General features: G+C 39.1%; 1 protein-coding gene and 1 pseudogene across 1 annotated transcript in view; one reads left to right on the top strand and one right to left on the bottom strand.

Annotated features, from left to right (window-relative positions):
* cdc40 (cell division cycle 40 homolog (S. cerevisiae)) overlaps nt 1–26,042 on the top strand; it is a 154,239-nt gene that overhangs the window by 12,341 nt on the left and 115,856 nt on the right. The window contains exon 2 of the mRNA XM_063040770.1: nt 12,385–12,471. Within this exon, the coding sequence (XP_062896840.1) occupies nt 12,385–12,471 (87 nt within the window). The remainder of the gene's footprint in view (nt 1–12,384; nt 12,472–26,042) is intronic.
* LOC134337751 (uncharacterized) lies at nt 75–12,277 on the bottom strand (annotated as a pseudogene).

Genomic DNA, 26,042 nt, shown 5'->3' with positions numbered 1-26,042 from the left:
ATTCTGACCACATGTCCAGCCCACCTGGCTTGGGCTTTCAGCAGGAGGGTGTAGACGCTGCAGAGCCCAGCTTGTTCCAGGATTTCCATGTCGGGGACTTTGTCCTGCCACCTGATGTGGAGGAGTCTGCGGAAACAGCTCAGGTGAAAGTGGTTGAGCTGTTTTTGGCGTGTCTGCTGTAGACAGTCCAGGTCTCGCTGGTGTAAAGGAGAGTGGTAAGGACCACTGCATAGTAGACCTTCAGCTTGGTGGTAAGGCTGAGTCCTCTCTGCTCCCAGACGTTCTCACGGAGTCTCCCAAAGGCGGCACTGGCTTTGGCAATCCTGTTGTTGACCTCAGCGTCTATGTTCACTGCGCGAGAGAGTATGCTGCCCAGGTAGGTGAAGTTGTCTGGCCCTTCACCGTGATGCGCGGCTCCCGGTATGGCTTTCCTGGGGCAGGCTGGTACATAACTTCGGTCTTTTTGGTGCTGATCGTGAGACCGAAGTTGTCGCAGGCTTGTGAGAAGCAGTCCATTTCACGCTGCATCTCCTGCTCTGTGCTGGCGTTGAGTGCGCAGTCATCAGCAAACAAGAAGTCTCTGATGACAGTCTCTTGCACCTTCGTAACTGCCTGCAGGCGCCTAAGGTTGAACAACCTGCTGTCAGTCCTGTACCTGACGTGGATTCCTTCTTCGTAGTTATGGAAAGCATCTGTCAGCACGGCAGAGAATACCATACTGAACAGAGTCGGGGCAAGAACGCAGCCTTGTTTGACGCCATTTATCACTGGGAAGGCCTCTGACTTATTGCCGTCATCCAGAACTTTCACCATCATACCGTTGTGGAACTGCCGGACGATTGTGATGAACTTGCTGGGGCAGCCAAACTTCTCCATGATCTTCCACAAGCCTTCTCTGCTGACTGTATCGAAAGCCTTGGTTAGATGGACAAAGGTCGCGAAGAGGTCGCTGTATTGCTCCTGGCATTTTTCCTGGAGTTGGCGCGCAGCAAAAATCATGTCCGCGGTCCCACGTTCAGCACGGAAGCCGCACTGGTTTTCTGGGAGCAGACCTTGCTCAAGATGTTGGAGAAGGCGGTTGAGCAGGACACGGGCCAGAATCTTCCCCGCAATGGACAAGAGGGAGATGCCTCGGTGGTTGTCGCAAGACTGGCGGTTGCCTTTCCTCTTGTAGATGTGGACTATGCTGGCATCTTTCAGCTGTTGCTGGACCTGTCCCTTTTTCCATATGGACTGGAAGAGTACAGTCAGCTTTTGCATCATGACAGGGCCTCCTGCTTTGTATACCTCAGCAGGGATTGCATCGGGTCCTGGCGCTTTGCCACAGGAGAGTTGCTTCACTGCCTTCCTTACTTCATCTACTGTGGGGAGGGTGTTGAGGTTCTTGTTGATCTCTACCTGGGGCAGGCGGGCAATGGCCTCGTCGTTGATGTCGGCAGGGCAGTTAAGGACACTGTTAAAGTGCTCAGCCCACCGATCCAGAATCTGCTTCTTCTCTGTCAGCAGCTGCGTCTCATCTGCGTTGAGGAGAGGTGAGGAGCCGGAGGACTGGGGTCCGTATACAGCCTTAAGCACATCGTAGAAGCGCTTTATGTCGTGGCTGTCTGCATAGCCCTGGATTTTATCGGCCTTCTTGCTGAACCAGCTGTCCTGCATCTCGTAAAGTTTTTTCTGCACCTTTCTTCTTGCATTGGTAAAGGCATCTTTCTTGGCTAGCAACGTGGGGTCGTTCTGATGCGCTCTGTAATGTTTTTTTTGGTAATATAATTTTTATTGAGTTTTCAAAAAGAATACATGAAAAGATTAAAAACTACCCTCCCCCCTCCCCTTAACCCTCCCCCCCCCATATATAGTCCTACCTAAAAAGAAAGAAAAGAGAAAAAAAAAGAAAGAAAGAAAGAAAAGAACCGCCTGGGTATTGGAAGGTTTCCACATGCTCCATGGGATTCAAAATAAATTTGGTATAATTATTCATTACTTTCCCCAAGGGACCAAAGTCTTTATCGGAGCACTTAAATATGCCATCCTATCTTTTGTAAATAAGGGCGCCAAATATTCAAAAATGTTACATATTTATCTCTTAAATTATAAGTAATTTTTTTGAGTAGAATAGAACTAGCCATTTCATTATTCCAACGATCCATACTTAAATACGAATCAGATTTCCAAGTAACTGCTATAGTCTTCTTAGCTACTGCCAATGCAATTTTTATAAATTCTTTCTGATACTTATTCAATTTAAGTTTCGGTTTTATCCCTTCAATATCACCTAATAGAAATAATACAGGGTTATGTGGAAGTTGAGTTCCAGTAATTTGTTCCAATAAGACTCTTAAATTTATCCAAAAGGGTTGAATTTTAAAACAAGACCAAGTAGAATGTAAAAAAATACCAATTTCTTGATTACACTGAAAGCATTTATCAGATAGATTTGAATTTCATCTATTTATTTTTTGTGGTGTAATATATAATTGGTGTAAAAAATTATATTGTACTAATCTAAGTCACACATTTATTGTATTTGTCATACTGTCAAGGCAGAGTCTTGACCAATTTGTTTCATCAATATTAATATTCAGATCTGTTTCTCATTTTTGCTTTGACTTATGGGTTCCTTGTTTAATTGTCTGTTCTTGAATCAAGTTATACATACAAGAAATAAATTTTTTAATTTTCCCTTTTTGAATTAAAATTTCAATTTCATTAGGTTTTGGCAAAAACATTGTTTGACCCAGCTTACCTTTTAAGTAAACCCTTAATTGAAAGTAACAAAAGAAAGTATTATTTGATATTTTATATTTATCCTTTAATTGTTCAAATGACATCAATATACCTCATTCAAAACAATCTCCTATAAATTTAATCCCTTTTTGGTACCAATTATATAAAAGTTGATTGTCCATTGTAAAGGGAATAAGTCTGTTTTGGAACAAAGGTCTTCTTGCTAATAGAGATTTCTATGTTTCATTATCAACATTTATCTTATTCCATAGATCAATCAAATGTGTTAATATAGGAGATTCTTTCTTTTCCCGTATCCATTTAGATTCCCATTTATATATAAAATCTTCAGGTCTATTTTCTCCTATCTTGTCTAGTTCTATTTTAATCCATGCTGGTTTTCGATCATCGAAGAAAGATGCAATAAATCCAAGTTGATTTGCTTTATAATAGTTTTTAAAGTTTGGAAGTTGTAACCCTCCTAACCCAAATTTACATGTCAATTTTTCCAATGATATTCTTGACATTTTACCTTTCCAAAGAAATTTTCTCACACATTTATTTAACTCTTGAAAAAATTTCTGTGGCAATTGTATTGGTAATGTTTGAAACAAATACTGTAATCTAGGAAATATATTCATTTTTACAGCATTGACTCTACCTACTAATGTTATTGGTAGTATCATCCATTTGTCAAAACCTTCTTGAATTTTTTCAATAGTGGTAAATAATTAAATTTATATAAATTCTTTACATCATTATCAAGTCTTATACCTAAATATTTTATACCATTTACCGGCCATCTAAATTGGGTTACTAATCGACTCTTTAGTAAGAGGTAAAATTTCACTTTTATCCCAATTTATTTTGTAACCTGATACCTTCCCATATTCATCCAATCTAGAAGATAATTTATGTAACGAATGTTGTGGGTTTGTTAAGTAGATCAAAACATCATCAGCAAAAAGATTAATTTTATATTCCTCCTGATTAACTCTAAAACCCATAATATCTGGATCAATTCTGATTAGTTCTGCTAATGGCTCTATCGCCAGTACAAATAAAGCAGGTGATAATGGACAACCTTGTCTAGTTGACCTTTTTAACTGGAATGGTGTTGAAATTTGAGAGTTTGTCACTACTTTAGTTCTAGGGTTGGAATTTAAAGTTTTAATCCAATTTATAAAAGATGTTCCTAATCCATATTTTTCTAATACTTTAAATAAAAAATCCCATTCTAATCTATCAAATGCTTTTTCTGCATCCAAAGCTACTACTATACTCTTCTCGTCCCTTTTTTGTGCCAAATGAATTATACTGAGTAGCCGGGTTACATTATCTGCCAATTGTCTATTTTTAATAAATCCTGTTTGATCCATATGTATTAATTTTGGTAAATATTTAGATAATCTATTCGATAAAATTTTTGCTATTATTTTATAATCCGTATTCAATAAAGAAATAGGCCTGTATGATGTTGGTTTCGTAGGATCTCTGTCTTTTTTTGGCAATACTATTACAATCGCTGTTGAAAAAGATTCTGGAAGTTTATGTATTTTTTCTGCTTGACGTATTAGTTCCATGAAAAGAGGAAATAATAAATCTTTAAATTTTTTATAAAATTCAGGTGGAAAACCATCTTCTGGAGATTTATTACTTTGGAGTGATCCTGAAGCTTCTTCAACTTCTTTTAATGTAAAAGGCATATCTAATCCCTTCTGTTCTTCCAAATTCAATTTTGGAAGAGAAACTTGTGATTAAAAACCTTTCTATCTCATTAACATCATTTTGGGATTCTGATTGATATAATTCAGAATAGAAATTTTTAAAGGTTTAATTTATTTCAAGAGGTTTATAAGATATTTTATTTGCCCTTGTTCTAATTGCATTTATTGTTTTGGAAGCTTGTTCTGTTTTCAACTGCCAGGCAAGAATTTTATGTGCTCTCTCACCTAACTCATAATACCTTTGTTTAGTTCTTATAATTGCTTTTTCCATTCTATATGTCTGAAGCCGTATTATATTGTAACTTCTTATTGAAAAGTTGTCTTTGTTTTTCTTCTGACATATATCTTTGAGATTCTTTTTCTATTTTTGTAATCGCTTTTTCCAATTGATCTAGTTCTGCCATATATTCTTTCTTAATTTTAGACGTATAACTTATTATCTGGCCCCTAAGATATGCTTTCATCGCATCCCATAATATAAATTTATCATCCACTGAATGAAAATTTGTATCCAAAAAAAATTGAATCTGCTTTTTCATAAAATCACAAAAATCTTGACGTTTTAATAATGTTGAATTAAATCTCCATCTATAAGCCACTTCTTCCTTATCAACCATTATTATTGTCATTAATAAAGGGGAATGATCTGATAATATTCTTGCTTTATATTCCATATTTTTCACTCTGTGTTGAATATGCATTGATAATAGAAAAAAATCTATCCTTGAGTAAGTTTTATGTCTATGGGAATAGAACGAATAGTCTCTTTCTTTAGGATTGATTCTTCTCCATATATCAATCAAATTTAAATCCTACATCAATGATAAAGTTAAATTTACTACCTTCGATTTTATAACAGCCTTGGTTGATCTATCTAAGACTGGGTCTAAGCAAAAATTAAAGTCTCCTCCAATTAATATTTTTTCATGTGCATCCACCAAATTCAGAAAAGCTTCTTGTATGAATTTTGCATCATTTTCGTTTGGTGCATAAATATTCATAAAAGTCCATAGTTCAGAAAAAAGTTGACAATGTATAATCACATATCTCCCCGCAGAATCAGTTATTACATTTTGCATTCTAATTGGTAACGTTTTATTGATCAAAATTGCTACTCCCCTCGCTTTCGAATTAAATGAAGCCGCAACAACACTACCCACCCAATCTCTCTTTAGTTTCTGATGTTCTGTTTCTGTTAGGTGCGTTTCCTGTAAAAAAGCTAAATCTATCTTCAGTTTTTTAATATGTGTTAAGATTCTTTTTCTTTTCACTGGTCCATTAAGCCCATTAACATTAAAACTCAAAAAATTCAATAAATTAGTCATTATTCTTAACAAAGTTACTCCAATCTAAAACATTACTTATCTTCTCAACTCTCATAGTTCCTTGGGGAATCTCTTTAAACTTCACCATGTTGCTATGTGTTTCCCTCCCAACCTTCCAGGCAAAAAGAAAAAAAAAGATAGAAAGAATACAAAAAAAGAAAAAACAAAATACCTCCCCACTAATGTTGTGAATGAAATGATACACAACACTACCCCCCCTCCATTTTACGGGTTGTGGCAAAAGCCACGCTTGCACACATGATTAGCGTAGCAATTGATCAGTGCTTCTTCCAGCTCCCCTGCAACAAAAAAAAAATTATATATATATATAGACAAAATTAGTGTTACTATTCCCAACTAATATTCCTCCAATTTTAACCTTTCTTACCCTCCTCGTATAATTAATAATATATTTATACATTCATCCAGCTTCAAAAATCCAACAAGTCCATTCTTTAACCCAATCTTCATCTTCAATCTATCTTGCTCCCCTGGATTTGTTCTTGTATCTGGTGAATATTCAGAGAATCTCGCACAAACTGCTCTGCTTTCTGGTAGTCATCAAAAAATCTTTTTTCTCCACCAGGCAAAAAAATCTTCAAGGTTGCAGGATAACGCAGTATAAATTGATAACCATGATCCCACAGGGTTTTTTTCACTGGATTAAATTTCTTCCTTCTCTTCAAAAGTTCATAACTTATATCAGGGTAGAAAAAAACTTTGTTCTCTTTAATCATCAATGGCCCTTTTCTATCCTTGGCAGCTCGAGCAGCTGCCTGTAGAATCCTTTCCTTGTCTTGAAATCTTAAGAATTTTATTAAAGTCAATCGTGGATATTGGTCATCTTTTGGTTTTGGTCTTAGAGCTCTATGTGCCCGCTCAATTTCAATTGGTCGAACCTCCTCTTCCATTTGCAAAACATCCGGGATCCATCTTTGAAAAAATTCTATTGGTTTTTCTCCCTCCATACCTTCTTTAAGACCAACAATTTTAATATTATTACGTCTACTGAAATTTTCCAACATGTCCACTTTCTCCAAGAGTCGATTTCTTTCCGAGTTCCAGACAAGCAGATCATTTTCTGTTTTTTCCACTCTATCAGTTATATGCCCCATTGCTGTTTCCATCTTCTGAAGCTTCTTATCCATTTTGTCCTGTCTTTCCATAACTTTATTATAGCACATCTTCGTATCTCTAAGCCCTTCTCTTACTTTTCTTAGTTCAGCCGTTAATTGCAATATAGCCTCTCTTATGTCTCTATCATCTCCTTTATTTCCAATCACTTCCAATTCTTCCCCTCTCGTGGCTGCTTCGCAACAGCAGACTTCTTTTGTGGCGGTTTAGGAGGCATATCGTAAAGTAGTCTTACAAAGTTTATAAATAGTTTTCAGAAAATATTTATCAACTTTGTTTTGTTTAAACAGTACTTTACTGATTTGTTGCGGGAGAGCTGGATTTACACGTCTCAATCCCATGTCATCACGTGACGCCCCCCCCGCGCTCTGTAATGTTGATGTTTCTCCGTTAGTAGTGCCTGTATTTCTTCATCGTTCTCAGCGAACCAGTCTTGGTTTCTTCGGGTTGCTGGTCCGAGATATTCGAGGGCGGTAGTGTAGACAGCGTCTCTGAAGGCCGTCCACTGTTCCTCAACGCTGGTCCCATCATCCTGTGGTGTGTCTGGCAGTCTGCCTTCAAGGTCATCGACGAGTTCTTCTGCAACCCTGCTGCTTTTCAACTTAGAGACATTCAGCCTTTTTGCAGTCTTCTGCCCTTGGGGTCTTCTCATGGGCAGAATGCGAAGCCTGAACTTGGACACAATGAGGCTGTGATCGGTCCAGCAGTCGGCACCACACATGGCTCTCGTCACTCTGACATCCATCCTGTCCCTCTTCCTGGTGATGATGTAGTCAATCAGATGCCAGTGCTTCGAGCGTGGGTGCATCCATGACGTCTTCTTACGGGTGGGTAGGCGGAACAGGGTGTTGGTGATGACAAGGTCATGTGTGGCACATGTCTTGAGGAGCAGAAGGCCGTTGTTACACTTGCCAGTGCCGTGTCTTCCAATGATCCCTTCCCAGGTTTGGTAGTCTGTACCTACTCTGGCATTGAAGTCCCCGAGAACGATGAGCTTCTCTGACAGTGGGATTGCTGAGATGAGGGCGTCGAGTTCTTCATAGAACTTGTCTTTAATGTCATCTGGGTTGGTCATGGTGGGAGCGTAGGCACTAATCAGCGTAGCAGTCTTCTTGTTTGCATGTGGGAGCTGAAGTGTCATCAGGCGGTCGTTGATGCTCTCTGGGTGCTTGGTGAGTTTACGGGTGAGGTTAGAATTGATGGCAAATCCCACGCCTGCTTCTCATCGTTCAGCGCTGCTGCGATCGCTCCAGAAGAACGTGTATCCACCACTACGTTCTGTCAGCTGGCCCTTGTCTGCTAAGCGTGTTTCGCTGAGAGCTGCTATGTCCACGTTGTAGCGAGCTAGCTCTTTTGCAACCAGTGCAGTTCTTCTCTCTGGTCTGTCTGCCTTGACGTTATCTCGCAGAGTTCTCACGTTCCATGTGCCAAGGTTGAGCACCATCACTTTCTTCTTCACTGTTGTAGGTCAACCGCTATGAGGGATCCCCACCAGCCGCGGTAAGCTGGCCAGGGTGAAGTGAAGCAGACTATGTTTGAGGCACCTTTTCCAGCCCCTTCCTCCATGGAGGTGAGCAGAGCGATCCTAAAGAGAGCTGCTCAGACACCCAGGGGGCTGCCGAACTCAACTGCTGCTTCGGTCCAGTAGAGAGCGACCCTATGCCCTGGGCCGCCTGTGTGCAGGTTTGTGACTACAGCTTCCAGTGTATCCGTACCTGCTGCTTCGCCACTCCCCCATCGCCACAGGACTTTAGGTTGCGCGATGGGTTTGAAGTCATGACTTGCGCTTGACTTGGATTAAAGTGAGGGAGAGTTGCGCAGGTCGTCAGCCTCACTGTCTCGTCCCGGCCCATCTGGACCCAGTGGCAAGACATAGTCGAGACGGCTGGAGATAGGTCAGGATGCAGTGGATGGCCAGCAGTGTTCTGTGTGTCTCACTGTGCCCTCTTAGCGCTCCACGACGCATTGCTGAGAATCACCTTTCTGCCCATTGAACCAGTGATGGTTTCTTCCGCGCAGTCCGCCGAATCCAGGCTTCACACGCTAGGTAGACAAGCCCTAAGTGTTGTGGGTCTACGGCAGTTCTTGTGACGTGCTTGCAAGCCTCCCTACCCATTGTTGGGCATCCTCATCCGCCTTTGCAGCCGTTGGGATGATCACCTTGGTTACTGGCCTATGGAGGTGGGCTCGCAGCTCGCCGCCGCGCTGGCCGTACCAGGCGGCGGGGGCGGGTGGCCGCGGTCGCGACGAGCGGCAGGCCAGCTCCAGGCCTCAGGCCTCGCCCCCTCCGCCCGCCGCCGCCTCCCACTATGCCAGTGTTGAATACCATTTACTACCTCAAACTGAATGCCAAGAACGCCTTCTGGACCAGCCTTCTATGTGGGAGCTTGTCAAAGGCCTTGCTAAACTCCATGTAGACAACACCCACTGTCTTTCCCTTAATCAACTTTCCTGGTAACCTCCTCAAAAAACTCAGTTGGAAGATTAGTTAGACACGACCTACCATGCACAAAGCCATGTTGACTATTCCTAATCAGGCCATCTATCCAGATACTTATATATCCTGTCCCTTAGAATACCTTCCAATAATTTACCCACTACTAAATTTCAGTTTACCGGTCTATAATTTCCCAGCTTATACTTAGAGCCTTTCTTGACCAATGGATCAATCCTCCAGTTCTCTGACACCTCACCTATGGTTAAGGACAGTTAAAATACCTCTGATAGGGCCTCTGCAATTTCTGTGCTAGCCTCCCGCAAGTTCTTTATTTACACTTTATTAGGCCCTGGGGATTTATTCACCCTAACTTGCCTCAAGACAGCAAGCCCCTTCTCTTCTGTAATCCAGATACAGTCCATGACCTTACTACTATTTCACCTCAGTTCTGCAGACTCTGTCCATCTCCCAAGTAAATACATACATTAAAAAAAAAGCCATTTAAAATCTCCCCATCTTTTTCCACTCCATGAATTGTGACTACTGCTCTTCAAATGGATCAGTTTTGTCCCTTGCTCTTAATAAGTCTGTAGAAGCCCTTGGGATTCTCATTCATTTTTGTCTGCCAGAGCAACCTCATGCTTTCTTTTTGTCCTCCTGATTTCCCTCTCCAGTGTTCTCTTGTATTTCTTATGCTCTTCAAGTGCATTGTTTGTTCCTTGCTGTCTGTACTTGCTACACACCTCCTTCTTCTTCTCAATACCTCTTGAAAACCTATAACTGTTAAACTTGCTTTTTATTCTAAAAGATACGTAAAACCTTTGTCCTCTCAATATTTCACTTTTGAAGGCCTTCCATTTACCAAGCATCTCTTTACTAGAAACAACCTTTCCCCAATCTACACCATGTTCTTTCTGATGCTTTCAAAATTGTCCTTTTTCCAATTTTGAATCTCAACCCAAGGACCAGTCCCATACATCCATATTACCTTGAAACTAATGGAATTATAATCACTAGATTCAAAGTGATCCCCGACACATACTTCTGTCACCTGCCTTGTCTCATTCCAGAAAAGGAGGTCCAGTATCACACTCTCTCTAAATGGGACCTCTGTATATTGATTAAGGAAACTTTCCTAAACACACTTGACAAACTATCACATCCAGTCCTTTTACAGTATGGGAATCCCAGTCAATATGTAGAAAGTTAAAATCACATCCTATCATAATGTTATTTTTCTTGCAACTGTCTGTTATCTCTCTGCAAATTTGCTCCTCTAAATGCAGTTGACTATTGGGTAGTCCATTATATAACTCCAAAAACATCGTCATCTCAGTTACACCCATAACACCATAAAGCTTCAGTAAACAAGCCCTCCAGTCTGTTCTGATGTTCACTGCTGTGATAGTTTCCTTGACTAGTAATGCCATTGCTCCCCCTTTAATACCCCCCCACGTCATGTCTAAAACAAAAGAACCCCAAAACATTAAACATTAACAATATCATAATTCCAAGTGCTAAACCATGCTCTAAGCTCATCAGCCTTTCCTACAATACTCATTGCACTGAAATAGATGCACCTCAGAACATTAGTCCCACCATGTTCAACCTTTCAGTTCCTGTCTATATGTAGGCGTAATATCTGCTTTCCCATAACCACTTCACTAGCTGTCATGGCACTGTAGTTCCCACCCTCCTGCAACTCTAGATTAAGCCTCCAGAGAAGCACTCATAAACCTTCCTGCAAGGATATTACTTCCCCTCCAGCTCAAGTGCAAACCCGTTTGTACAGGTCCCACCTTCACTGGAAGACAGCTCAATAATCCAAAAGTCTTAAGCCCTCCCTACTACACCATCTCCTTAGCCATGCGTTGAAATGTACTATCTTACTGTTATAACTGTATTATCTTACTGTTTCTGGCCTCACTAGCATGTGGCATGGGTACCACCGTGGATGTCCTGTCCTGTAACTTAGCACCTAACTCCTTGAACTCACGCTGCAGGACCTTGTCATCCTTCCTGCCTATGTCATTGGTACTGATGTGAGCCAAGACTTCTGGCTGCCAACCCTCCTCCTTAAGAATGCTATGGACTCGATCTGAGATGTCACTGACCCTGGCACCTTGGACGCAACATACCATCCAGGAATCTTGTTCTCGCCCACAGAATGTCCTGTCTGTTCCCTTAATCAATGGATCTGCTATCACTACAGATCACCACTTTCCCCCCCTTCTCTTCTGAGACACAGGGTCAGACTGCCGTAGCTTTCCTCTGCTAAGTTCCCCTCCCCCAATAGTATCGAAATCATTATACTTGTTATTGAAGGGAACAGCCACCGGGATAACCTGCACTGCCTATCCCCTGTCCCTCACCTGACAGTCATCCAGTTACCTGTGTTGTACACCTTAGGTGTAACTATCACCTGTCAATCATCTCCTCACCTTCTGAATGATCTGCAATTCATCTAGCTCTAGGTACAGTCCCCTAACATGGTCTGTAAGAAGCTGCGCTCAATGCACTTCTTGCAGGTGTAGACGTCAGGGATACTGGAGGCCTCCCTGTCTTGCCACATCCTACAAGAGGAGCACTCCATGTCCTGACTGTCATTTCCACTGCTTTAACTATGCAATAAGAAAGAAAGAAACTTACCAGAAACTTGTCTTAGCCTCTACCTTTTCTTGCTGAAGCCTCTTGAGCCAAAACCTGAGCTCCACACTCTTAACACTGTCCCACTCGCCACTTGCACAATGGCCCCTGTGATTAAACCTAATTTCTTTTATTGGTTCTTACCAAGTGCTTCATAACCCAAATGAGCTCAAGCTCTGGAGAAAGTTCCGACAGGCCCAGTTTACTTTTTAAATTTCAGGCTTGCTCACTACAAGATCACAAGCAATGGCTTGCATAACCTCAAGATCTACAGGGCCACTGTTCATTTCCCATCTTGAACACATTTATGGTTTATACATCATAGCTTTATATGGTAAATGTTTATCCTACAATGCTGCTGACCGTTCCTAATCCCATGTTTCCTTATTTCTAGGAAGATGTGGAGACAGGAGTTCACCTTGACCCATTCCTGAAGGAAGTCACGTTCAATCCATTGTATGAAACTATGTTTGCACCAGAGGTGGGATGATTTGGATACTACAGTCTTTTATCTACATAATTGCATTTGCAATATTGGTGTTATGAATCTTCTCAATGAGGCATTCCATAAACTGGATTTCTACATTAAATTTAGACTGTGGAACTTGAGGATTTTAGGATGCTGACATAGTTTACTGTAATTTACTTAGTTTCTTTGAAGTATGATCATTTGCGTATAGCAATGGCATCTTTCTATTTGCCTTCGGTTTGTCTAATTGCCTTCCTGATTACTTATGTACTTAAAATACTAACATTCTGCATGTTTCATGATAAAGAAAGAAATCAGGAGAGGAAGAGGGGGGCATGAGATATGTAGCTGTGGTAGGGAAGGTTAAGGAGACATTATCAGCTTATTAAGGGGAAGAGAGTAACTAGGGGGAGAATAGGGTCTCTTCAAGACCATAAGGTCCTCAATGAGCATTTCTCATTTGTTTTTACTGTGGAGAAAGACATGAAGACTAGGGAACTCAAGAAAGTTAATAGGAATAGCATTAGTACATTACAGTAGAGGAGGTGCTTGACATCTTAAAACATATGATGCTAGATAAGTCTTTGAGACCCGATCAGTATATTCAAGACTGTTGTGAGAAGCTAGAAAATAAATTACTGGAGCCCTGACTGAGAAATATTCATCACTATTGGCAATGGGTGAGCTGCTAGAATTATGGGAGGGTGGCTAATCTTTTGCCTTTATTTAAGATGGATGGCAAAGAAGAACCTTGGAACTATAGATAAGTAAGCCTAATATTTGAGATAGTTAGATTATTGGAAGAAATTCTGAGGGATAAAATGTGCATATATTTTGGAAAGACGGGTTGATTAGGGATAGTCAATGTGGCTTTGTGCATGGGAGATCTTATCTTGGGATCTTTATTGAGTTTTTCTTTCTTTCTTTTTAAATCTTTTTATTGAATAAGTATACAAAAAGGTAAACCATATAAACATTAATACAATGTTAAAATATAATAGAATTCCAGAAGGTATCAATACCAAAAAAATACTACAAACAATGTAATTTAAACATAAAAAACCAAGATAACATAATAGTATACTAAATTTTATATATATATCAATGGGAAAAAAAAGAAAAAAAAAACCCAAAAAAAAAACCCACCGTGCAACTAACTAAAAGCAAAGCAAAGCAATGGGCTAACTTGAAACCAAACAGAGTTAAACTTAAAATCACGTCCTCAATCCCGACCTCCTTAAAAAACAGTGAAAAAAAACAAGAAGGGTATGTATTACATTAAATGAAAGTATCGAATAAAAGGTCCCCAAATCTGTTCAAATTTAAATGAAGAATCATAAAGGTTGCTTCTAATTTTCTCCAGATTCAAACATAAAATCGTCTGAGAGAACCAAAAAAAGGTAGTTGGAGCATTAAGCTCTTTCCAATGTTGTAAAATACACCTTTTCGCCATTAAAGTAAGAAATGCGATCATTCTATGGGCTGAAGGGGAAAGATTACTAGAAATTTTAGGAAGTCCAAAGATAGCAGTAATAGGGTGAGGAGAGATATCTATATTTAATACCTTAGAAATAATATTAAAAATATCTCTCCAAAAAGTTTCCAAAGTAGGACAAGACCAAAACTTATGAGTTAAAGAGGCTATCTGCCCTGAACATCTATCACAAAAAGGATTAATATGCGAGTAAAAACGCGCTAACTTATCTTTGGACATATGTGCTCTATGAACCACTTTAAATTGAATTAGGGAATGTTTAGCACAAATAGAGGAAGTATTAACTAATTGTAAAATCTGCCCCCAATCATCCACAGAAATGGTGAGCCCCAATTCCTGTTCCCAATCTACCCTAATCTTATCAAATGGAGCTTTCCTAAGTTTCATAATAATATTATAAATCATAGCCGATGCACCTTTCTGACATGGATTGAGGTTAATTATCGAATCTAAAATATATGTAGGAGGAAGCATTGGAAAGGAAGAAAGTATAGTACTTAGGAAATTTCTAACTTGTAAGTATCTAAAAAAATGTATTCTTGATAAATTATATTTATTAGATAATTGTTCAAAAGACATAAGGGAACCATCTAAAAATAAATCCAAAAACCGTAAAATACCCTTAGTCTTCCAGGTTTGAAAAGCGCGATCCGTAAAAGAGGGAGGAAAAAATGTTACCTAAAATAGGAATCGCTAACCCGAATTGATTAAGATCAAAAAATTTTCTGAATTGAAACCAAATGCGCAAAGCATATTTAACTATCGGGTTAGAGACCTGCTTAAGGCGTTTCGAATCAAAAGGGAGAGAGGAGCCTAAAATAGAGCCAAGTGTATAACCCTGAACAGATTGTAGTTCCAATGCTACCCATTTAGGAATAGATAGTATATCCTGATCAAGTAACCAAAATTTCATATGTCGAATATTAATAGCCCAATAATAGAATCTAAAGTTAGGTAATGCTAAACCTCCATCTCTCTTAGCTTTCTGTAAATGTATTTTACCCAGTCTCGGATTCTTATTCTGCCAAATAAATGAAGAAATTTTAGAGTCAACTTTATCAAAGAAAGATTTTGGAACAAAAATTGGTAATGCCTGAAACACATATAAAAATTTTGGCAAAAAAAACATCTTAACTGCATTAATACGACCAATCAAAGTTAAATATAAGGGAAACCATTTAGATGAAAGTTGAGTAATATGGTCTATTAATGGTAAAAAGTTAATCTTAAATAAATCTTTATATTTACAAGTAATTTTAATCCCAAGATAAGAAAAATAATTATCAATCAATTTAAATGGAAATTTATAATATAAGAGAAGATGTTTATTAATCGGAAAGAGTTCACTCTTACTAAGATTTAATTTATAACCTGAAAAAAAACCAAATTGTGCTAATAACTCTAAAACAGCAGGAATGGATTTCTCAGGATTAGAAATATATAACAGTAAATCATCAGCATAGAGTGATAATTTATGGGACTTTAATCCCTGAGTTATCCCAGTAATATTTGAAGATTCTCGAATAGCAATTGCAAGAGGTTCTAATGCAATATCAAATAATAGGGGACTAAGAGGACAGCCTTGTCGAGTACCTCAAAAGAGAGGAAAAAAAGGTGAGTTTAAAGAGTTAGTACGGACTGAGGCTACAGGGGAATGATATAACAGTTTAATCCAGGATATAAATTTCAAGCTAAAATTAAACATTTCAAGCACCTTAAATAAATAGGGCCATTCTACTCTATCAAAAGCTTTCTCGGCGTCTAAAGAAATAACACACTCAGGAACATTTTGTGAGGGAGAATAAACAATATTTAACAATGTACGAATATTATAAAAAGAGTAACGACCTTTAATAAAACCCGTTTGGTCTTCCGAAATAATAGAAGGAAGTACTTTTTCTAGTCTATTTGCTAATAACTTAGAAAAAACTTTAGAATCAACATTTAATAAAGATATTGGTCTATAAGATGCACATTGAGCAGGGTCTTTATCCTTCTTTAGTATTAAAGAAATTGACGCTCTATTAAAAGATTCAGGAAGTTTACCAAGTTTCAGAGAAGCCTCAAAGACCCTACAGAGCCAAGGGATCAATAAAGAAGCAAAACATTTATAAAATTCAACGGTAAACCCATCCGGGCCAGGAGCTTTCCCCAGATTCATAGAAAAAATAACATTCTTAATCTCATCCATAGTAATGGAAGTATCTAATATAGAAGACATATCCTGTGAAATCTTAGGGAAGTCTAACTTATCTAAAAAATCATTCATATATTTAGAATCTCGAGGAGACTCTGATTGATATAAAGAAGAATAAAAATCACAAAAGGTTTGATTAATCCCCACATGATCCAGTATCAATCGATCATTTTGGTCATAAATCTGATTGATTTGAGATTTAACATAATTAGATTTCAATTGATTAGCCAGCAGCTTGCCAATTTTGTCACTGTGAACATAAAATTCACTTCTTGTTTTCTTTAATTGGTTTACAATCGAGGACGATATTAATAAACTGTGTTCCATTTGAAGTTCAGTTCTTTGTTTGTATAACTCCTCAGAAGGAGCCATAACATATTTCTTATCAATTTCTTTAATCTTGTCCACAATTGCCATCTCCTCCTGCTTCTGTTTCTTCCTCAAAGCAGCAGAATACGAAATAATCTGACCACGAATATAGGCTTTAAAAGTGTCCCAAAGAGTGTTAACCGAGATATCCTCTGTATGATTAATTGTAAAAAAAAAGCTCAATCTGTTCATTCATAAAGTTAACAAAGTCCGAATCCTGAAGCAACAGCGAATTAAAACGCCATTGTCTATTATTTTGTATATTGACCATAATTTTAATAGAAAGCTTAAGTGGAGCATGATCCGAAATGGTTATAGAATCATAATCACATTTAATCACTGAAGGAATAAGACGAGAATCAATAAAAAAATAATCAATTCTTGAATAGGAATGATGAACATGTGAAAAGAAGGAAAAATCTTTTTCCTGAGGATGCAGAAAACGCCAAATGTCCGTTGACCCAGAATCAGAAAGGAAAAAGTTAATCAAAGTTGCAGATTTATTAGGTAAGGTCCGTAAAGGAGCCGAACGGTCCAAAGCTGGAGACAAACAGGTATTAAGATCTCCGCCCCAGATCAATGAAAACTCGTTCAAATTCGGAAACTGATTAAACAATGATTTATAAAATTCCGGACAATCCATATTAGGAGCATAAACATTAACCAAAACTACTTTTTTATTAAATAGTAAACCACTAACCAATAAAAATCTACCATTCGGATCAGAAATAATATCCTGTTGTATAAAAGTAACTGAGGAATCTATAAAAATAGAGACGCCTCGAATCTTAGCATTGAAGTTCGAATGAAATTGTTGCCCCTTCCAGAATTTAAAAAAACGTAGTCTGTCCCCCCTCCGTACATGGGTCTCTTGTAAAAATAAAATTTGTGCTTTAAGTCTCCGGAACACTTTAAAAACTTTTTTCCTTTTAATAGGATGATTAAGACCGTTAGTATTCCAGGAGACAAAATTAATAATAGACTCCATAAATCCTAAAGTCAACCCACATCGAGGGGGATTGACGATAGGCTCGACCCACGAACCCGGAGAGGAAACAGAACATACAAAAGATACCGGGAAAAAGGACGCAACCAGTACTTCAATAATGTATATAGCCCAAAGAGAAAAAAACTAAAACGTGAAGCCCCTCCCACCACCCCCCCCCCGCCCCAAGACCCCAAGGCAAAATCTAAAGCAGACCCGCCGGAAAGAAGCAAGCGCTAAAACTACCCCCATGACTTCCGGTATACGCTCCCTAAAAAAAAGGTATAAATATGAAAAAGATCAGCTAATTGTAAAACAGTAAAAAAGTAAAAAAAAGGTAACTCAATTAAAATACACACACAACAGAACAAAAGCCAGAAAATATATATTAAAAAAAAACCACAATAAACCCCAAACCCATGAATAAACAAAAAAACAACAAGAAAAAATAAGATTATTAACATAAACTAGTTATAAAAAGTAAAACAAAATAAAAATTTTTAAAAAACTACAAAATTTAAGGCCACACAGGAAATACGTAAGATGACAAACAGGAAGTAACCACCCAAAATCCCCTGGGAAAAGAAAGAAATGACGCAGTTAAAAAGAAAGTTTAGCAACCATATTAAGAAATCAAAAAAATAAACTTTTCTGCCCAAATAGGGCACGAAAAAGTTAAAACCAACCAATTCACAGCCTCCGATCAACGGAGATAATTAAAAAAAATAGCAATTAAGATGTTGAAGGTGACAATTGATCCAGATAACTCTGGGCATCCGATGGAGAATCAAAAAAACGAAGGACTCCATCTGACATGCGAATCCTTAGACGTGCAGGGTACAGCAGCGCTGGTCTTAAATCCATCTTATAGAATTCCGACATCACAGATCTGTAGCGAACCCGTTGGTCCCAGATTGGTTTACTGAAATCTTCCACGAATCGGAACTTAAGATCCGAAAAATCAATAAAACCTTTAGATCGAGCGAATCGAAACAGTCTCTCCTTATCTTGAAAGTAATGAAAACGTAAAATAACATGCCTAGGTCTATCTGACCTAGACGAGTGTGATGGGATTCTGTGAACACAATCCAGTAGCGGTGGTTGGTCAGGAAATACAGTAGGGAATGCATCTTTTAAAAGTTGAGAAAAATACTTCATGGGGTTGTTAGATTCAACAGCTTCACGCACCCCAATCATTCGTAAATTCTGCCGACGCATCCTAGATTCCAAGTCAGAGTTTTTAAAAGTCAGAAAGTCAAGTTTCTTCTTCATTACATTAATTATTTCTTCGATTTTCCCCATCTTAAGCTCACTTTGTTGCGCAGATTTTTGAAGATCAGATATAGCCGACTGATGTTCCGCAATGGATGTTTGCATCTTATCGATTGAATCGGCAATTTTCTGGAGATTAATTGAGATCTCCGTATGAATCAGGTCCATAACAGAACCTGCAATTTCCGTACGAATCATCTCCCTAACAGAGGTTGAAATTTCCCGCTGAATTAACTCCGATATAGCTTTCAAAGTCACCGGTGATTCAGTCGGAGGAAAATCCATGCCTTTCGGTTTAACCGGAGGTTTACCATCCTTGCCGTCTTTCCCGTTCTTAGACATAGCAGATCTAAGTTCCATCCAGTTATCAGAGAGTTCAATTTAATTCAAAGTATTGTAAGAGTTGATACCTTAATGGTTAATTAAAGTATAGCTGATCATAGAAAAAAAAACTCAGAGGTAATGGAGCGAGTCAAGAACGCGACTTCACTCCATGAGCGCTACCGGAAGTCCCCTATTGAGTTTTTGAGGAAATAACCTAGAAGGTTGATAAGGGCAGTGTGGTGGATGTAGTCTACGTGGACTTCAGCAAGGTCTTTGATAAAGTTCTGTATTGTAGGTTGCTCTGCAAGGTCAGATCACATGGGATCCAGGGAGAGCTAACTATTTGGATTGCCTTGATGGTAGGAAGTAATGGGTGATGGTGGAAGGCTGAATTTCAGACAGGAGGCCCATGACTAATGGTGTGCCTCAGGGGTTGGTTCTTGGCCCATTTGTCTGAATGAAAATGTATGGGATTAATTAGTAAGTTTGCAGCTGGCATTAAAATAGGTGGTATTGTGGATAGTGAAGATGGTTATCAGGAATATGGTGGGATCTTGATCAAGTAGGAAAGTGGGCTGAGGAATGCAAAAGAAGTTGAATTCAGTAAATGCGAGGTCTTACATTTTGGGAAGTCAAACCAGGGTGGGACTTTCACAGTGAATGATAGTGCGCTAGGGAGTGTTTTAGAACTGGGGGACCCAGGAGTACAATTACTTAGTTCCCTGAAAGTGACATCACAGGTAGTCAGGGTGGTGAAGAAGGCTTTTGGCATATTGTCCTACATCAGTCAGGGCATTGAGTTTCAAAGATAAAATGTTATACTGCAGTTGTACAACGTATTGGTGAGGCTGCACTTGGAGTATTGTGTTCTGTTTTGGTCACACTGCTATAGGGAAGATGCCAATAAACTTGAGAGAGTGCATAAAGGATGTAAAAGTATATTTCTAGGACTTGAGGGACTGGGTTATAGGGAGAGATTGGGCATGTTTACATTTTATTCCATGGAGTGTAAGAGATTTTAGATGTGTATAAAATCATGAGGGGCATAGATAGGCTAAATAAGTAAACGCACAGGAAAGATTGAGAGGGATATGGGTCAAACACTGGCTAATGGAACTAGCTTGGTTGACTTGAATAAGTTGAGTCATCAAGCCTGTTTCTGTGTTGTATGACTTAATAACTCAATGACATCCTAATATCTTTGTATGCAGCAGACTCTTTGTTTAAAGCAATACTGTGATTTACTGTACCTGCTTGTAAACAGCGGACACTAGCATCTTCATTTTTTCCTACCCTAACCTCAACTGCTTGAGTATTTTAAGAGCCAGCAACCCCATTCTCTTGCTCAGTAAACTTCAAAACCTCTGTAATTCGCATCCAAACTGCTACCTTCCAAATGATTAGAACATCTGCCATTGCTCTGGTGAAATGGTTTTTGTTACCCATGGATTCAGATTTGTTTTAAAGCTTTCATGGTCTTGCCTTTTCCCTCCCAATCTCTGAAGCCACTCCAGTTCTACGAATGTTTTCTCCAGACTGTTCTTTTAGCTGTAGGTTTTCTGCATGCCCTTTCTTCTCATCTACCACTCAATAATGATGCTACTGACCCAGCCAGCCTCCCCAGCTCCCATAACTTTATTACGACCTTCCTCAAAATTAACCTCATTGTCCATGGATTTTCAACTTTGCTTACTACTGGCTCCCTTTATTGGCTTGATTTGAATTTCTGATTTTTGGGAGTATTGATTTCCTGTGCCTTATGAATATAGCAAAAAATAGCAAAGGTCAAAGATCACATGTTATAATATTTAGTGTAGATGAGACGAAAATAGTTTTATAGTTGTATTTAAGTTTTATAGTCTTAAAAATATAAATGATGTATATAACAATTAACTCCAGTCTTGCTGATATTTAGAACTAATGAAGAGTCTTGACCCGAAATGTCAACTGTTTATTTCCCTCCATAGATGCTACCTGACTTGCTAAAAGTTCCGCCAGCATTTTGTGTGTGTTTTTGATACTTAGTTTTCTATTTGTTTATTCTAAGTGCTTAATAGCTGTAAGTTAAATTTAAAGTGCACATGGGGACAGATGTTTCTTGGATTTGCACCTAGTGAAATTTTGGAGCAAAATAATATTTGGTACAATTGAGAAAGTTGCTGCATCATATTGATTCTTAAATAGTTCAGTAAATGTAGTTCAGCAACTTCACGCTTGCTTACTTTTTTCTAGACTACTAACACAAGACAGTAAACTTAAGGCAAAAGTTCAATTCTGAGAAAAAGCAATTAAAGTAGCATGGCATGAATGTTTAGTTATGGATTTCATAGAATCATTAGAATTTACAAACTTCTATATCAAATTTGTTCTTCATAAATAGTAACAAATTTTTCCTGTGTTTATAGTTAGTTTTGGTTACTTGTATTGTTTTAGTACATTTAGAGATGTTTCCTCTGGACAATTGTTAAAATGAAGATTGCCGTAGTATAAGTCTTTGCAGAGTTCACTCAAGAGAAAACTAGTCCATTGTCCATGGAGAAGAGTTCTAGGTCCTGTAATTGAATAATATTAGAGCTGGTGAATTCTGTATCTAGGACTGTCTGCTGAGGCACTGTGGAAATCTCAGTATGTTTGTTTTCTGTATTTCTTTAGGAACTATGGTGACAAAGCATCTTTTTGGTTGTGTTTTGTGTAGGCATTGGGCATTGTATGAGTTAGACTGAAAATTATAGTTTGAAGTATTGAATTAGTGAATGTGAGATAAATGTGTAAAAGTCATATCTGGTATTGATAGAGCTAATGTGGAGAAGAATTTAAGGAAATAGTGAAAGAAGGATAAGAGAAACAAACTGTATGGGTGGGGCAAATACCATTAAAACAAACAGTTGTGTAGAAACAGGAGGAATTATATAGGAGTGAAATGCAAAGCAGACCAAGATAGATTTGGAGTATACAGAACATGAAAAACAAGACTGGTGAGGTGTAAATACAGATTGCCATACGGAATAGTGGGTATTCTATGTGGATATCATAGAAGTAATGAGCAGAATACTGCACAAGCACAATTTGCAGCTCTGGGTTCAGTTGTGCATGAGGTCTGACTGCTGCAGGCTGTGTATGGAAACTAAATATCAGATGTTGGATTCTAAGGCTCCACCCATACTGCCCTCACAGCATTTTGACAATTTACAGCTGAATTGCTTTTAGAGACTTGAGTTGTAACAGCAGCAAAATTGCAATCCATATGCCACATTAGGTCCACCATTGCTTTGGTCTCCTTATCTAAGGAAAGATTTGATTCAATTGCAGGTGATTCAGAGAAGATTCACCAGAATAATACCGGGTATGGAACTATCCTCCAACAAGATAAGCTGATATGGAGGCTTTTGAGATGGGAGCAGAAGAGGGTCATCGAGGTAGTACCAGACAGTAATAGGTATAAGGAGAGTTTGTACAAACTTAGATTGTTTTATCTGAGTACTCGGGGCTGAGGGATGACCTGATAGAAGTATACAAAATAATGAGGGGTACAGCGAAAGCTGGAATAGAGAGAAATAGATTGTGCAAACAGATAGGATTTGTTTAATTTGGTATCATGGTTGATTTGATTAGGGAACTTAAGGTAAAGGAACCTTTTAGAGGCGGTGATCATAATATGATAGAATCATCCCTGTAGTTTGAGAGAAAGAAGGTAAAATCAGATGCATCAGTATTACAGTGGAGAAAAGGGAACTGTAGACACATGAGAGAAGAGCTGGCCGAAGTAGATTGGAAGGTCATGCTAGCGTGAATGGTAGCAGAGCAGCAATGCCTGGAGTTTCTGGGAGTAATTCAAAGGTACAGGACAGATACGTCCCAAAATGAAGTATTCTAAAGGGAGAATAAGGGAACCATTGGGTGACAAGTGGTCAAAGACAACATAAAAGCCAAAGAGAGGGCATACAATATAGCAAAAATGAGTGGGAAGATAGAGCATTGGGAAGCTTTGAAAAGACAACAGAAGGCAACTCAAAAAATTATGAGAGAAGAGATGAAATATGAAGGTAAGCTAGCCAAAAATATCAAAAAGGATACCAAAAGATTTTTCAGATATAAAAAGAGTAAAAGAAAGGCGAGAGGGTTTTTATTGGACCGCTGGAAAATGACATTAAAAAGTAGTAATGGGCACAAAGAAATGGTGCATGAACTTATTAAGTACTTTGTGTCAGTCTGCACTGTGGAAGACAGCAGAAATATGCTGGAAATTTGAGAGTGTCGGGACAGAAGTGAGTGTAGTTGTTATTACTAAGGAGAAGGTGCTTGCGATGCTGATAGGTGTGAAGGTAGATAAGTCACCTGGACTTGATGGACTACACCCAGCGTTCTGAAAGAGGTAGCGGAAGAGATTGTGGAAGCATTAGTAGTAATCTTTCCAGAATCACTAGATCCTGGAATGCTTATGGAGAACTGGAAAATTGCAAATGTCACTCCACTCTTTAAGAATGGAGGGAGGCAGAAGACAGGAAATTATAGGCCAGTTAGCTTGATTTCAATAGTTGGTAAGATGTTGAAGTCCATTATTAAAGATGTGGTTTCTGGGTACTTGGAGGCACATGATAACATGGCCAAAGTCGGCATGGAAATCTTGCCTGATAAATCTTTTGGAGTTCTTTGAGGAAGTAACAGGCAGGATAGATAATGGCGGGTCAGTGGATGTTGTTTACCTGAGATGGGCTTTTCAGAAGGACTTTGACAAAGTGCCGCACATGAGACTGTTAAACAAGATAAAAGCCCATAGTATTACAGAAAGCATACTAGCATGGATGGAAGATTGGCTGGCTGGCAGGAGGTAAAGAGTGGGAATAAAGGAAGCCTTTTCTGGTTGGCTGCCTGTGAGTACTGGTGTTCTGCAGGTTGGTGTTAGGACTGTTACATGACAGTGAATTGGATGATGGAATTTATGGCCTTGTGGCTAAGTTTGCGGACGATACGATGATTGGTGGAGGGGCAGAAGGTGTTGATGAAGCAGGGAGTCTGCAGAAGGACTTTAGATTAGGAGAGTATGCAAAGAAGTGGCAGATGGAATATAGTGTAGAGAAGTGTATGCCATGCATTTTGGTAGAAGAAATAAAGGTGTAGAATATTTTCAAAATGGGGAGAAAATTTAAAAATCAGAGGTACAAAGGGACTTGAGAGTCCTTGTGCAGGATTCGCTGAAGGTTAATTTGCAGGTTGCGTTGGTGGTAAGGAATGCAAATGCAATGTTAGCATTCATATCAAGAGAACCAGAACAAGGGATATAATGCTGTGGCTTTATAAGGTATTGGTCAGACCACACTTGAGGTATTGTGAGCAATCTTTGCTCCTTTACTTGTTAAGAGATACAGCGCTGGAGAGGCCCTTCCAGCTCTTTGAGCCGACTGCCCCAGCAACCCCAACAATCAACAATCCCAATTTAATGCTAATTTAGTCATCGGACAATTTACAATGACCAATAAACCTACATGCTACACCTTAGAACTGTGGGGGGATGGGGGAGCCAGAGCACCTGCAGGAAACCCACGTGTTCCACAGCCAGTGCGTACCAGAGTCTCTCTACTGAGGGTGCCAGGATTGAACTCTGAACACTGATGCCCTGAGCTGTAATAGCATCACTCTAACTGCTGCTCCCCTTATTTAAGAAAGGATGTGCTGGCATTCTAGAGGGTCCAGAGGAAGTTCATGAGAATTATCCTGAGAATGAAAGGTTTCACTTATGAGGAGTGTTTGATGGCTCTGGGCCTGTACTTGCTGGAGTTTAGAAGAATGAGAGGGGATCTCATTGAAATCTATCAAATATTGATAGGCCGAGATGGAGTAGATGTGGAGAGGAGGTTTCCTATAGAGAGTGAGTCTAGGTCCAGAGGACCCATCCTCCGAATGCAAGTATGTCCCTTTAGAACAAATGTGAAAAGAAATCTCTTTTGTGAGAGGGTAATGACTCTATGGAATTAATTGGCAGACAGCTGTGAGGCCAAGCCATTGGGTATATTTAAAGCAGAGGTTGATAGGTTCTTGATTAATAAGGATGCCAAAGGTTATGGGGAGAAGACAGGAGAATGGGGTTGGGGGGAGAATAAATCAATCATGGTAGAATGGTGGAGCAGAGTCAATGGGCTGAGTGGCCTAATTCTTCTCCTATGGCGTGGACTTCGTGGGCCAGTGGGCCTGAACCTGTGCTGTATAAAACACTTTGGGACTTGAATCATTTGAGATAAGAAGAATGAGAGGCAATCTTATTAAAGCATAAAATTGTCAGAGGGCTAGTCAGGGAAATTATTGGGAGGCTCATGCTTCCTCTCATGAGATCCTCCTGAATCAGAATGCTTTGTCTCAGAACAAGCGGTTGCCTACTTATGACTGTGTTGTGGAAAAATTGCGTGTTGTGGAAAAATTGCGTGAGGAGTTGTGTTGAGGACTGTATACCAAAGAGGACAATCTGGTGTTCCCAAACAAAACCATGAATGAACTGGGTGTTCCACTCCCTACCGATGCCTGGGCCAACAAAACAGCAGATCTTTTCCCAATGAGCTTAATACATTCTATGGATGTTTGAACAGAAGGGAAATGGGTATGTCATCACCCACCCCAGTAGCATCCAGTGCACCTAAGCACACAGTCACGGTGTGGAAATAAGATAGATCTTCCTGCGAGTGAACCCGCAGAAAGCATCTGGGCCTGGATGGTGTCCCTGACCATGTCCTTGGATCCTTTGCAAATCAGCTGGCGGGAATATTTGCAGACATTTTTAACCTCTCTCTGCTTTAACCTGCAGTTCCCATCTCCTTTAAGAAGACCACTATCATCCCAGTACCTAAGAAAAACAAAGTAATGTGCTTCAGTGACTAATGTCCAGTGACTCTGACGTCTATCATCATAAAAATGCTTCAAGATGCTTGTCATGGCATGCATTAACTCCAGCC

The sequence above is a fragment of the Mobula hypostoma genome, chromosome 2 (genome assembly GCF_963921235.1).
Source record: "Mobula hypostoma chromosome 2, sMobHyp1.1, whole genome shotgun sequence".
Lineage (NCBI taxonomy): Eukaryota > Metazoa > Chordata > Chondrichthyes > Myliobatiformes > Myliobatidae > Mobula > Mobula hypostoma.
The sequence above is the reverse complement of the archived record's forward strand: the minus strand, read 5'-3'. Positions and strand labels throughout refer to the sequence as shown.